Source organism: Poecile atricapillus, chromosome Z, assembly GCF_030490865.1.
Source record: "Poecile atricapillus isolate bPoeAtr1 chromosome Z, bPoeAtr1.hap1, whole genome shotgun sequence".
Classification (NCBI taxonomy): domain Eukaryota; kingdom Metazoa; phylum Chordata; class Aves; order Passeriformes; family Paridae; genus Poecile; species Poecile atricapillus.
In genome coordinates, this window is record NC_081289.1 from 143,702,466 (window position 1) to 143,714,918 (window position 12,453).

General features: G+C 53.1%; 1 protein-coding gene across 3 annotated transcripts in view; it reads right to left on the bottom strand.

Annotated features, from left to right (window-relative positions):
• Nucleotides 1-9,623, bottom strand: part of LOC131592699 (E3 ubiquitin-protein ligase NEDD4-like) — a 90,247-nt gene extending 80,624 nt beyond the window's left edge. For 2 of the 3 annotated variants that reach the window (XM_058864399.1, XM_058864398.1), the window contains exon 1: nucleotides 9,395-9,623. In XM_058864399.1, the coding sequence (XP_058720382.1) occupies nucleotides 9,395-9,442 (48 nt within the window). In that variant the 5' untranslated portion in view covers nucleotides 9,443-9,623. The remainder of the gene's footprint in view (nucleotides 1-9,394) is intronic. The other variant, XM_058864400.1, reaches the window with a different exon arrangement.
• Between the last annotated feature and the right edge of the window lie 2,830 nt (nucleotides 9,624-12,453).

A 12,453-nucleotide genomic window follows, 5' to 3' on the forward strand; every position in this document is an offset into this window, starting at 1 on the left:
TGCTGCTCACACAAGCAGGGCTGCTGGGAGAGGATCAGCCCCAGAAGTGTGGGCGAGAAGCAGCACTGGAGCCAGCAGAGGCACAGGAGAAGCCAGCCCTCGTGCTGGGGGGTACAGGCCAGGAGGCACTGCCGACACAGGAAGCAGCAAGCAGCCTTCATCCCACTCACTGTGCTCCCCATCACACCCCTGTCAGGACCCAGGTGTATCACAGCACTGCTGGGACCAGCCTGCCCTGCCAGGGAACACCACGCAGCAAGGCTCCCTCCCACGAGGAACAGAAAGGAGAAGTGCCTCCTGAGGCCATGGGAGCAGGAGTGGTGTTATTCACACACAGGCCAGGCCAGGTATGCACAGGAATTTATCTGATCCTGAGGACTGAATGTTTTTCTATGGACACTGGAAATAAGGAATAAAATATTAAGTGACCAAACTTGACCAGCTGGAACTGAAACAAACCAAACATCCAGCAAGGATAAACACAGAGGCAAACATGTGCCTCCACCACTTATCTGAAACAAGTGCAGGCTGTGCAAGGAACATGCCCCTCGCTGTGGCACCCAGCACTGAAGCTGCCCAACTCACCACTCCTTGGGTCGGCCACTTCTCCACCTCAGGTGTCCACCCATCCCGTGGGACAGGTGTAAACTTTAGTAATGTGCCGGGATTTAGCACTGGCTAACTTGACATGTGGTCAAACTATCACGAGTGCTAAGACAGCATTTTAACAAAGGTGGGGGGGATAAAAGGCACCTATGAAATGAGGCAGAGAGGTGATTCTGCAACCCTGAACTCTGAACAGAGACACCATTCCCACGGCTATAAAATGGAGATGTATGTACACCACTGCCAGATGGTCTCACTCAGTTCACTAAAGCAGGACCTGTCCAAGACAACATTTTCAAGTTCTTTCAGCTCAACTGTTACAAACAATGGCCAAGCCAGTATTTTATAACACTCAAACATCATTGTACCGAGAGCAGAGGTTACAGAAGCAAGTCCATTGCTCATCGCTGCGCAGCAAAGCTGTTGCTTTGTTATTGAGGCTGAATCAGCACAAGCACAAAGCCCAGACTCACAGTTTTGTCCACAAACCACTTCTCCCTCTTACCACTCCCTTCACCACAAACAGCAGGAACGGTCAACTCAAGAAATCTTTAAAAAAAGGTTAAAAACACCAGTTGTTTGTTAGGGAATTCATCCACTTAACATTCCCATATGACTACAGAGGAGTTGCTTTTAGACAAAATTGCCACAGACTTCATCAGGGTCAGCATTCCAGCCTGAGACCCACATAGCCAACTTCACAGCTCACAGCCACCGAAGAGCAGGCGCCCTACCCTCCCTTCACACACACCCTCCACCACCAGCCCAGCAGCTCCTGCCACATACCTCTGACTTCCATCAGCTTCCCAGAAGTTACTGCAATTCCACGGCCCTGCAAAGACATTGGACGCTGTCTGCAGATTTGTCCCAGGGCATACAAAAGAAAGCAGGTTCCCTCTCTCAGCAGTGCAAATCCACTGGAGCTGTGTGGGCTGCTCCAGAAGCCACCAGCCTCAACTCCCTCTGCCCAAGTGCAGGGTGAAGGTGCAAGTGAACTGTCCTGGGATCAACCACTGAGATCAGCACCAGCTGAAGCTCCTCAGCACATACCCAGCACCAGCTGAAGCTCCTCAGCACATACCCAGCACCAGCTGAAGCTCCTCAGCACATAACCAGCACCAGCTGAAGCTCCTCAGCACATCGCACACACCTAACTGGGTGCTGCCCAAGGGCCCAGTGCTAAGGAAGCAGTCACAACAGCAGCCCTATAGTACACCCAACTCCTAAATCCCATTTGGTTCATCTGAATAAACCAGGCACCTCTGATGGCAGCAGCCAGTGCAGCCTCATCTCCAGGTACCTGGGCTGTCTCCATCAGCCATGGGTCTCAGCTTGGCCTCCTCTTTCCAACCCCAAAAACCCAACACTTCTGTGGGGCCTTCATTTTTGTCCGCACAGCTTCCAGAGCAGCACGCTCCAAACCTTACATCCAGTGCCACCAGGAAGAGGCCAAAAGCAGATTTTCCCCACCACACCAATTTCCAAACAGACCATCCATGAGGGAGTCATCCCAGGACACCTTCTCCTGCACACTTCTCACCGCTCCCATCTCTACAAAATCTTGCCATGAATTTGGTGTGATCATCTACATAACACAAAGATGCTTAAAGAGAGTCAGACTTTGGACTGCTTTCAATTAAAACCAACACAGATTACAGGAACATACTTCCACCCTCAAGCCAGGATTATTCAACACTAGGATCTGCCAAAGAAGAGCGCATGGCATGGTTGTGCTCCCCATTCCAAATGCTTCTGCTCCTCTCCAGCAGATAAACTACATGGAGACAGGAAAACCTGGCTTGAGCTGGCAGGACACCAATACAGCCACACTGATCCACGCAGTGAGGCACAGAAATAAGGTGCTATGGCTTAATGGCAAAGCCCAACTCATTGATGGAGTTTTCCCTCAGAATAGACAGTGCTCTCACAACTGGAGATATTTATTTTGGTAACAGGCAAGGTTCCTAAATCCTAGAAATCGGGATTCTGACAAGCACCTACAGCCTGCCAGCACAGAGGAATTACGGTCAAATGGAGGGAAATAAAAATGAACAATTACAAATATACACACCAAGTCTGCTGTCCAGTCAAGACATCACCTGGCAGACACAATACATCTTAATACATTCTACAGTCCATCTCAGAAATCAAGTTTCTGGATTTGTTTTGTTGGGGCTTTGAGTTGTTTTTATAGGTTGGTTTATTTTTAACTATTTTAACTACAATTAGCATCCAGGCCTGTGCAATTTAGCCACATCTTTTATTTTAAAATTAATTACTAGTTCTCAACAGAAAACAATCCATTTCCTAAGGATTTGGTTTTCTTCCTCCTTTCTGGCAGAGGAGAGGAAAAGACAGGAGCAGGGGAAGGGAACACTCCAGCACTAAAAACTGGGCAGTTTAAGAACCCCATGCTGGGAAAAGTTGGCATGACAGTGTGTTAAATACTTCAGAAAGGCACAGTTCCAGTCCCAGGTAAAGCCTGTCAGGTGTTAGTACTGACCTGGCAGCAGCTCCAGCCCCGAGCTGAGCACACCAGCAGTAAAACCACATTCCTTCCTCACAGTGCTCGAGGTAGGAGTCACCCAACCCGCGCCACATTCCTACCCAGCATACCCAAAATAACAGTGTACACAAGATTACACTGCACTCCTTCCCAAAAGGGGACAGAGCTGCCCAGCAGCCCTTCTGCTGCTCCAGTAAAACCCTCCTATTCAACACAACAAAGCATCTGAGAGGAAGTAGCGGTGAAAGCAAAAGATGAAGAAATTTATGGAAGTTAATGAGATTTCTCAGTTCACCAACACCAAAATTTAATTGTAATTAAATCAAGATACTTCTGCACATTGTTATCACATCTAGGACTTTCTGTTGACTGAAGCTGTTGGATAATCCAGCCCTCACTGCTATTACAAGGCCTGGAAGTTTTCAGCTTGTCTAGGAAGTCCCAGTTTATATTGGAGAGAGGTTAATTAAGCAAAGGTCCTGGCCCATCCAATCCTCTGGGACTGAGAGGTTGCCAATTCAGCCCAATGCAGCAGAAATCAGCGAGCTGCCAGCATGCTGCACCCACAGCTGCAGATGTGCTGTGTTCTCTGGATCCTACAGCAGCTGTGCAGGGAGCCCACCTTGAGCCAGGAGCTGTTTGCTTTGGGAAGGGTAAGTGTGGTATCTCACAGAGACACAACTCCAGCCTAGAAGCTGCAGGGGTGAATTCCTCCCACCACATCCTAGGATGTAGCAGTGATTCCCCTCTGCCAGAAAAGCTCATGCCTGGTGGTATTTTCCAAAGGAAGGCTCCTGTAGGAGATCTGGAACTCCCAGCACAAGCCGTGCTCCGGGGCCGAGCTGCCTGCATATCCACAGGTGTGGGGCTCACAGTCCACGTTTGCTTTGCAGGAAAATGGCCTCTGTGCAGGAGCAGAGGAAAACCTCGAGTCCCCATTTCCCATTCCACAGTGCCCTCCACCGGCCAGCCCTTCACACGGAACCCAAGGAATGCTCATCCCAATTCCCAAAGGCACAACGGAACCGTGCCTTGCGCTACCTGCACACCACCCTCGGAGGACAGACAGCAGCCAGGGGAGACAGAGCCATCTCTGAATGGGGATATAGCTAAAACTAACGTTCCTTGTCTCCTTCAGACCCTCAAATTAATACAAGCCTTCTTAAATGTCCTTACATTCATTTTATAATGAAACTAAAATTTACTTAGTGGCAGCACTAGTGACCAAAACATGCCGATAACTCATCAAAAGCTGGTGTAAAATGCAGCCTGTTAGAAAAATCTATTGACCTCCTGAGAACCACAGCCTATTTTGATATTCTGCCACACAAGTAGATATGCAAGCCCTGTCATTTATGAAATGCTTCCTTACCTGGACTTTTTAATCATCATTTAAGGTTTACATGCTATCCCTGAAGCCAGTGCACTTAGAGTCCATAAAAACAATTCAGGGTCAATAAGAAAGTCACTCTTCTGAATCTCTTACTGCTAAGACACTGTCAGTGCTGTGACCAAGGGAGATCCCTCTCATACTCCGATGGCAGTGAGGCTTTTATGTAACCAGAATATTCAGAGCAGAAACAACAGAGCTCTCATTTAAAGGGTCTGTGTTCAGTGGTGGTGACAGAGGGTGCATCTTCTCAAGGAACTCAAGGGTTTTTTCACATAAAGCATCCAGGTTCAGGTGTGCAGTGGGCTGGGCTGGAGCTCACGGGGTCAGGGGAGCATCCCTGGGCAGACTGGCCCCACACACTGCCCCTTTGCACCTCAAAGCTGAGGAGCCACAAGCTGCTTCTCCAGCACATCCCTGCCCTGCTCAATCATCCAGCGCTGCCCCAGGAGCTGAGCTGGGAGCCAGCGCGATGAAGGGACACAGCTCTGGAACCCCTCCCAGCACCAGTCCTGCAGGGGCCCCGTGGGGATGGCCTGGGCTCAGGAAACATCTCTGGCCCTCCCAGCACAGCGTGGAAGCTGGGTAGCAGCGAGGTACAGCCTCACCACTGAGGCCACACAGCAGAAAACATCACCTGAAATCTGACCGCAATCATCTACAACACTGACAGTGCCCCAACAACTCAGCATTGCCATGACTTCCAAAGCTTATGGTTTGCTTCAAATGCAAAGCAGAGAAATCCAGCCCTGAACTCCCACGTGTCACTGCTGTCATTGAGTCCAGGGAGGGAGGGAAAATCACAGCCTTTTTTCCCCCCCAGTAAATCCTGCTGATCATGAGCAACAGCATCTTCTTGAGGCCTTTGCAGCCCCATCTCATGGATCCATTAACATGACACTCGAGTACCGGGAAGGAGACACCCTCAAGGGAGATCATTCCAGAGCAACAAATCCATCAGGAACATGTAAACACAAAAGCCAACCTCCCATTTGCCTCAGTCTGAAACAGTTTGCACAGACAGTTTATCCATCACAGCACAAGCTGCACTTCACCACAGCACCCCCGTGGCAAATCTTGGCTTATTCCTTCCCCTGATGTCAGATGCCATCCAGGTGAGCATGTGCTTTACAGGAATTCCTCCTGTCCACAGGAACCGTTTCCATCATGCTCAGAACTGGGTTTGTTTGCCTTTCCCCAAAGTGTGTCTCAGTAAAGCCAAGTGCCACACAGGCTCCTGAGATCCTGAAATCCTTCAGGATCCATTCCTCAGGCACAAGGCTTTGCCCAGCACAGCCCACAAGAACTAAGATGAAAGGTTAGGCTGCAGTGACTGCATGCAGAATTATTTATCTTGAGGCGTATGGGATTGTATCTCACACATTGAGATATTTTCAGGAACATAAGATCCTTTTGACAATTTCCAAGGCATGACAAAATGTCATCTCAGTAGGAAGCTTCTAATTCCAATTGACTCAATCACAAGTCACAGAAGTTGAATAGAACTTGAAAAGATAAGAATTCTGCAACTGCAGGGAGCAGTTTCACATATGAACCTCTTTATGACCTAATATTTAAAGGTATAAAAAGACACTCTTCAAGGATCTTTTTTCTGAAGTTCCATTTTTTATTCCAGCAAACAAAATCCAAGGAGCTGCAAGTTTTGCTTCCATCCAAGGACACTGAGAAAGCAAAATGTTTGTGATTTGTGTGGGCAACATTTGACTCTCAAGAAACCCGAACGGAAACAAACAAGAGGTGCACTTCACTCACAAATATTTTCCGCTACAAAAGGCTGTAAGTTTTTATATACGCTGATATTTAGAGATTACATGAAAGCACCTAAGCTTCCAGGAACCTGTATAAACATTATTTCCCAGAATGGCCAAGGGGCTGAGGTTGGCACAAGGCTCTGGAGGTCACCTGGCCCACCCCATGCTTCTGCCAGAGCTGGCTGCTCAGGCCTGTGTCCCAAACAGCCCCAAGGATGGAGCTCCAACACCCTCTGGGCAGCCTGGCCCAGAGCAGAGGTCACCCCAACAGTGAAAAACTGGCAGTATATGACTGATTTACAGCTACTTTTAACTAATTAATATAAAACACTTTACCGTTCAGATTTACAAGGAGGCTGATCTATGAACACAACAGGACGAGCTGCAACGATTGGCGCATCCCCTGTGACTCAGTGATCCCCAAATCCCCAAACTGCCTGGTGTCCCCACACCTATGGGAGTCCTTGGGCAAAAGGGAACAATGTCCACGTGGAAGGCAGCCCTGGGAGCCACAGTCACCCACAGGGAAGGGAGCAGGCCCATACCCTGCAGCCACACGCCCACCGCACACATCAGCTGTGCAAGCAGGAGGGAAGCCTGTGCCTCTGGTCTGTAGGAGAGACTGCTGGTTCTGTCTCTCTGGAGAGCCACTCAGAGAGTCCAGCTTGCATGTAAATCACTGCATTTTCCAATCAGCAAATGTGCCAGGAGGGGAAGCACTGCACAAGGCCAACTCAAAGCCCTCCAAAACCCATGTACAACAGATCTGCAAGCTGCATTTCACACCCAGGCAGGAACAAAGGAAATGAATAGGCTGAATATGTCCACATATGCAACTCAGCCTCTCACACAGCTAATAGAGCTCTGCTTTCCAAAAAATGATGAGCCAAGTTTAAGCCAATGCTAGTGGGAAGTCATTACCCACACAAGGCAGCACGCAGAGAACTGTCAGCACACCTTCCTCAGCCCTCCTGAGCTTTACCTTTACTAGAGCTCTCTTACAACCACCTTCCTGAGAGAGACCACCCTCCCTCCCCCATGCTGTCCTCTGCCCATTACTAGAGACTCAACAGCGGGTCAGGCTCTCAGGGTCATGAAACCACAGCCCAACAGGCTGTGAGTATCACCTGCATCCTTCTCCATGCCACTCCTCCCTCAGTCCCTTCTCCCTCTTTCTTCCATCCTATTTCCATTTGTGGACTCCTGCTGCAGTTTTAGATGGTCGCTGCTCCTCCTGAGAAGTGTCCAGCAGCAGCAGATGCACAGCAAAGCAGGAAACAAAGCACAGTCTCCTGTCCCTCAGGCAGTATGGTCATCACTGCAGCTGTGACATCGGCCACTGCTGAGAGACCAGAGCCTTTCTTTTCCCAGCAGCTCCTTTTCCAACAGCTTGGTTTTACCTCGGAGATGAGTGACAAACACATCTCCTTGCTCACGGCTCCACAGGCCAGGTCCCCAGCACAAGCTGGGGCTGAGCATTGTGGCAGGAACAGCCCCAGCTCTCCCGAGATCCCTCCACCTCCAAGCCAAGGTTGCAGATTTCTCCCTGTATCCGTTTCTCTTTAGCATTCCGTGCAAGTAGCAGCATATGTCGAGGCAGGAGGCAGGGACAAAAGACACAGCAAGCACACGCACAACAGAAAAGGCAGCAGCCAAGCTCCAACGTGGTGTTCTCAGCCACCTCCCTGGGACTGGCAGGGTGGCTCCTGGCTTCCCTTTTCCTCACAGATCACACTTGCTAATATAAGCACAAAAGCAGCTCCAATCAAATGTTTTGGGATGCCCGTGATGGGACAGCAGACCCCTCTGCCTGTAGCTGTTCCCTAAGGCTGTGCAGACCCCCAGCAGCAGGCAAGATCACCGCAGGCCCTCCGGCAGCCCTGGAGCAAGCAGGGCCCTGCAGATGGCTCGGCAGTGGGCCCAGCTACCTGCAGGGTTGGGAAATGCACCGGAGCTGGCCCAAAGCTGCTTGGGGACTGGTGCCAGCCACCGCTGTGCTCACACGAAGGCTTATGGAAACAACCCAGGGAGGAGAAGGTTCCTCTCTGCCGTTGTGCTCGCTATCTACATCACCCAACGCTCCTGCAACGCCCTCTCCTAGCCCCTACCTTCACACACATGCAGAGCATTTGCAATCACTCTGCTCTCAGCTTTATAATTTAACAACAACAGAATGACACCCCCCCTTACCAAAACACCCACTCCTGCCCAGGAACCTTCTTCCCAACGCGAATTAAACCTTACAGTCATCCAGACGCGGTGCCGCTGAAATACACCAGGTAAGAAACATTGTCTATCAGCTTCACAAGGCAAACGTTTTTAATGTTACTTTCTTCTACACCACAAACAGACCGACACATCACCCGTTGTGTTCAGCCCCACAAAACCGGAAGCAATGCTGTTGTAATTACTATTCACTCCTGTAAAAATAAAAGCAATACGTGCGCTCCTAACAGCCGATACCTTGAAACCACAGCCCAGTAATGCAGCCTTGCCCACTGCTGATGCTCTACGACACTGGCTCCTAAGAAAAGGAGCACCTGACCAAGGCAGTGAAACAAAAAGGGCATTAAATAAGATTTTTAACATTCACGTAAAGTAAACTGGATTGTTCTCTCGTCTGTACGGTTTGTTTGGTTCTACAGAAGACATCGGCTGATAAAGCCGGCACACGGCGATTAGTTATCGCGGGTCCTACCCCGCTTATCAGCTCCATCTGCATTGGGGCCAGGCTGTGTCTGACACCGTGCCCAGCGCCCCGAGCCGGCGGCTGCTCCGCTCGGGCCCCGCGGCCGCTCCCTGGGGACACGGGCAGCGCTGCGGGGAGGAGGCGGCGAGGGGCGGCCGCCCCCTCCCGCAGCACCGCGGGCCGTGGCTCTTTGTTCGCCGCCGGCCCGGCCGAGGCACCCGCGGGCTCTGGGCGGCCGCACCTGCCTGGGGTGCGGGCAGCGCTCCCCGGGCAAGCGGCAGCTGCGGGAGGGGCGCGGAGCCCTGCGGAGCGGGCGACGCTCGCCCTCCCGGACCGACCGTCGACCTTCGCCCGGCTCCCGAACCTCAGCCGCGGCTCCCGCCGACGGGGCCCCGGCACGCCCCGAACCCGGCCCGTCCGCGCAGACCCACCTCGTCCTCCGAGAGCCCGTACACCGGTTCCGCCGCCGCGGTCGCCATGGAGCCGCTCCCGGGCCCGCCGAGCCGCCCGCCGCCGCCTCCTCCTTCTCCTCCTGCCGCCGCTGCTGCCGCCGCTGCCGCTGGCCCGCGGGCGGCGGAAGGCGCCGGCAGCCGAGCCCGGCGGAAAGGGGCCGGGGGCGGGGCCGCCCGGGGCCGCCCGCGCTGCCGCCGCCGCCGCGGGCCGGGGCTGAGCGCGGCCGCAGGGACGGGGAGAGCCGGCGGGGCGGGGAGAGCGCAGGGCCGGCCCAACGGCGGCGGGCGGGGCGCGGCACAAAGTGCGGGAGGGGCCCCCGCTCCCGCCCGCAAGCCCCGAGGGACGGGCGTGAGGGGGAGCGCGGAGGGGAAAGGGCTCCGAGAAATGGGGGCGTGAGGGGGCGCGAGATGGGGCGTGAGGGGGCGCGTGAGGGGGCGCGAGATGGGGCGTGAGGGGGCGCGAGAGGGGGCGCGTGAGGGGGCGCGTGAGGGAGCGCGTGAGGGGGCGCGAGGGACAGGCTCGAGACGGGGCGCGAGGGATGCGCGCGAGGGGGCGCGAGGGATGCGCGCGGGCGCAGGGGCGCGTGTGGCAGGCGCCCCCCAGTGGACGGGAATGGCGCCGCCGGGCCTGGACTGCGAGAGCGCTGCCCGCGGCACCGGGATGTGTCCCGGGATGTGTCCCCGTGTCCCGGGATGTGTCCCGGGCCATATCCCGGGCTGTGTCCCGGGATGGGCAGCAGCGAAGCCCCCGCCTCCCCCGCTCTCCGGTGCAGCCGGACGTGGTGGCTCACTGTGACATACCTTCCCTCGCCATCACGGGTTTTAGGGACACAAAACACTCTGGGCACTTCTGGGCTAAATCGAGTCCCGATTTAGCTCCGAATGAACTTTTGGGTTGTTTTGTGCCCCTGAGCTGCTGTGCCCCGGCCGTGCCCCTCTGTGCCAATGTCCCGTTCCCGATGTCGCCGTGTCTCCGGCAGTGGCGGTGCTCAGCTGGAGGCTGGTGAGGGAGCTCATGGCAGCGGTGCCCAGACACCTTCATGCTGTGTTACATTTACCTGGAAGTGTCACCGAGACACCGGCACTGGTGGCACCACAGCCCGACACACGGCTGTTCTGGGCACTTCAGACCAGTGCCGCTGGCTCCAGCTTCAGCTTCATCAGCCCACCTCTGTGTGCTCAGCTGCTTGGTACCTGTTTCTGTTCCACCCAGCTGAGCAGAAAGGGAAAACAGAGATCCCTTTTTCTGGAGAGACTCCCCAGCAGTCCGTAGGCCAGGAAGCTTTTCCAGCCTTTCCAAAGGCCTTTCTGGGGCAGGAGGGATGTGACCTCTGCCCAGATAGCAGTGCCTGGAGCACGAGCTGTTAAAGTCCAGCCTGGGGAGACATCAGCCTTTGTACTGCCCGGGTCGCTCCTGGCCATAAAGCACTCGTGGTGCAGGCAGGGCCGGGCTCCTGCTCGCCTGACCCAGGCCAAGCCTCTGAGCTCGAGTCCACGGGAGCAGGCGGCACCAGGCTCGTTCCTCAGGCCCCTTGCCAAGATAGATTCTGGTTTGTTCCTCTCTGCTCTGAGCTCAGCAGATCATTCCCAGCTCTGGGTGTAGCTTTGCCCCCTTGCTTTTCAGTCAGCTGCTTGGTTGCCTCAACAGAAGTGTCTCTACCGTGTCCCACCCTCTGGATAGCACAGAAAACCAGGAATTCGGGAGTCCTCTCATTCAGTCCATAAACACATCGCAGTTCTTTGCCTCCCATATCTTTCTGCGCTGACACCAAGAGCTGGAAACCATCAGGAACCTGGCATTTCTACTCAAGAACGTTTCTATTTCTGAAGAACAGAATGAAGAAGCAGTTGGTGTCATTCAAGAGCTGTAACTGGCCTGCAATCCCAGCACGGTGGAGACGGTGATACATGGAAGTGTCAGAATCCAGATCTTTTCTGCAGCACGTGTTCATGTCCCTCTGGAATCACATCCACGGCTTTTTGCTTGCAGCTCACAGCACCCGGGCTGCCGGTGCTGTACAGTCAGCCAGCATTCCCACCAACAGGTGCTCCCCAGGGAAAAATACACTGGACAGGAATAGAATGAAAGAATCTCTAAGGCCAGAGCAGAAAATTAGTGCCACTAACAACTCAGTTGGATTGCAAAGCTTTAGTATCAAATTCCAGGCTGAAGATTACTTGTTTGTTTGCCTGCGCATGTTACATGCATAATTCCTCTTTGGAATTGTGTTTACAGTAATAGATGGCCCTGGAGAGATGTAATTCATGTGATAATGCTGACATCAGAAATCTCCAGGTGCAGCTCAGATGATTTATAACTGGCCTCTTTATAGAACCAAGGCCCATGAATTATTTACAATTTTCTGAGGAAAATAGATTTCGTGTGTCTTATGGCTGGCGATTCTCCGTGAGAGCTGTCGCTCCATCCACCTGTGCAGGACGGGAGCGGGAGGATGCGGCTCCCGCTGCGAGTGGTGCATGGAGGAGGAGCAGCTGCCCCACACACAGCAGCTGGCACTGGTGGGGACACTGGGCCAATGTGAAATAATGGCTTTGCTGTGCCACGTCTGCAGTGACCACTCCCCAGAACCCCCAGGCACCCCGATACAAAAACATTACCCAAACACTGCTTTGTGTCTCACAAGGCATCTTCAGAAGCTGCCAGGAAAACACCTGGTCAAACACTGAAAGCTCAGCTGTCCCCACTCCCTGCAGCCATTCTACACTGCCAAAGCTCAGCCACTTCCAGCAGTTGTGGCTGTTTACCTTTGTTTTTCATTGCTGACTGGACCAGCTGTTACCCAAATATTGAAAGAGATGCTGCTTAGAAGCATTAGCCAAATATTGGGAGATGCTACTTAGAAGGTCACCGTAACATGCCAGTAGAGAGACTTTACACTGTAAATCCCTTGGACTTTAAATCATCTACTGACAGTAGACACAAAGAGAATCCAAATAAACCATGATCTTCCCAAATACAGATGCTTTGGATTTCAGAGAATTGGCTTGAACAGATTAATAGAGCCCCGACCTAAGCA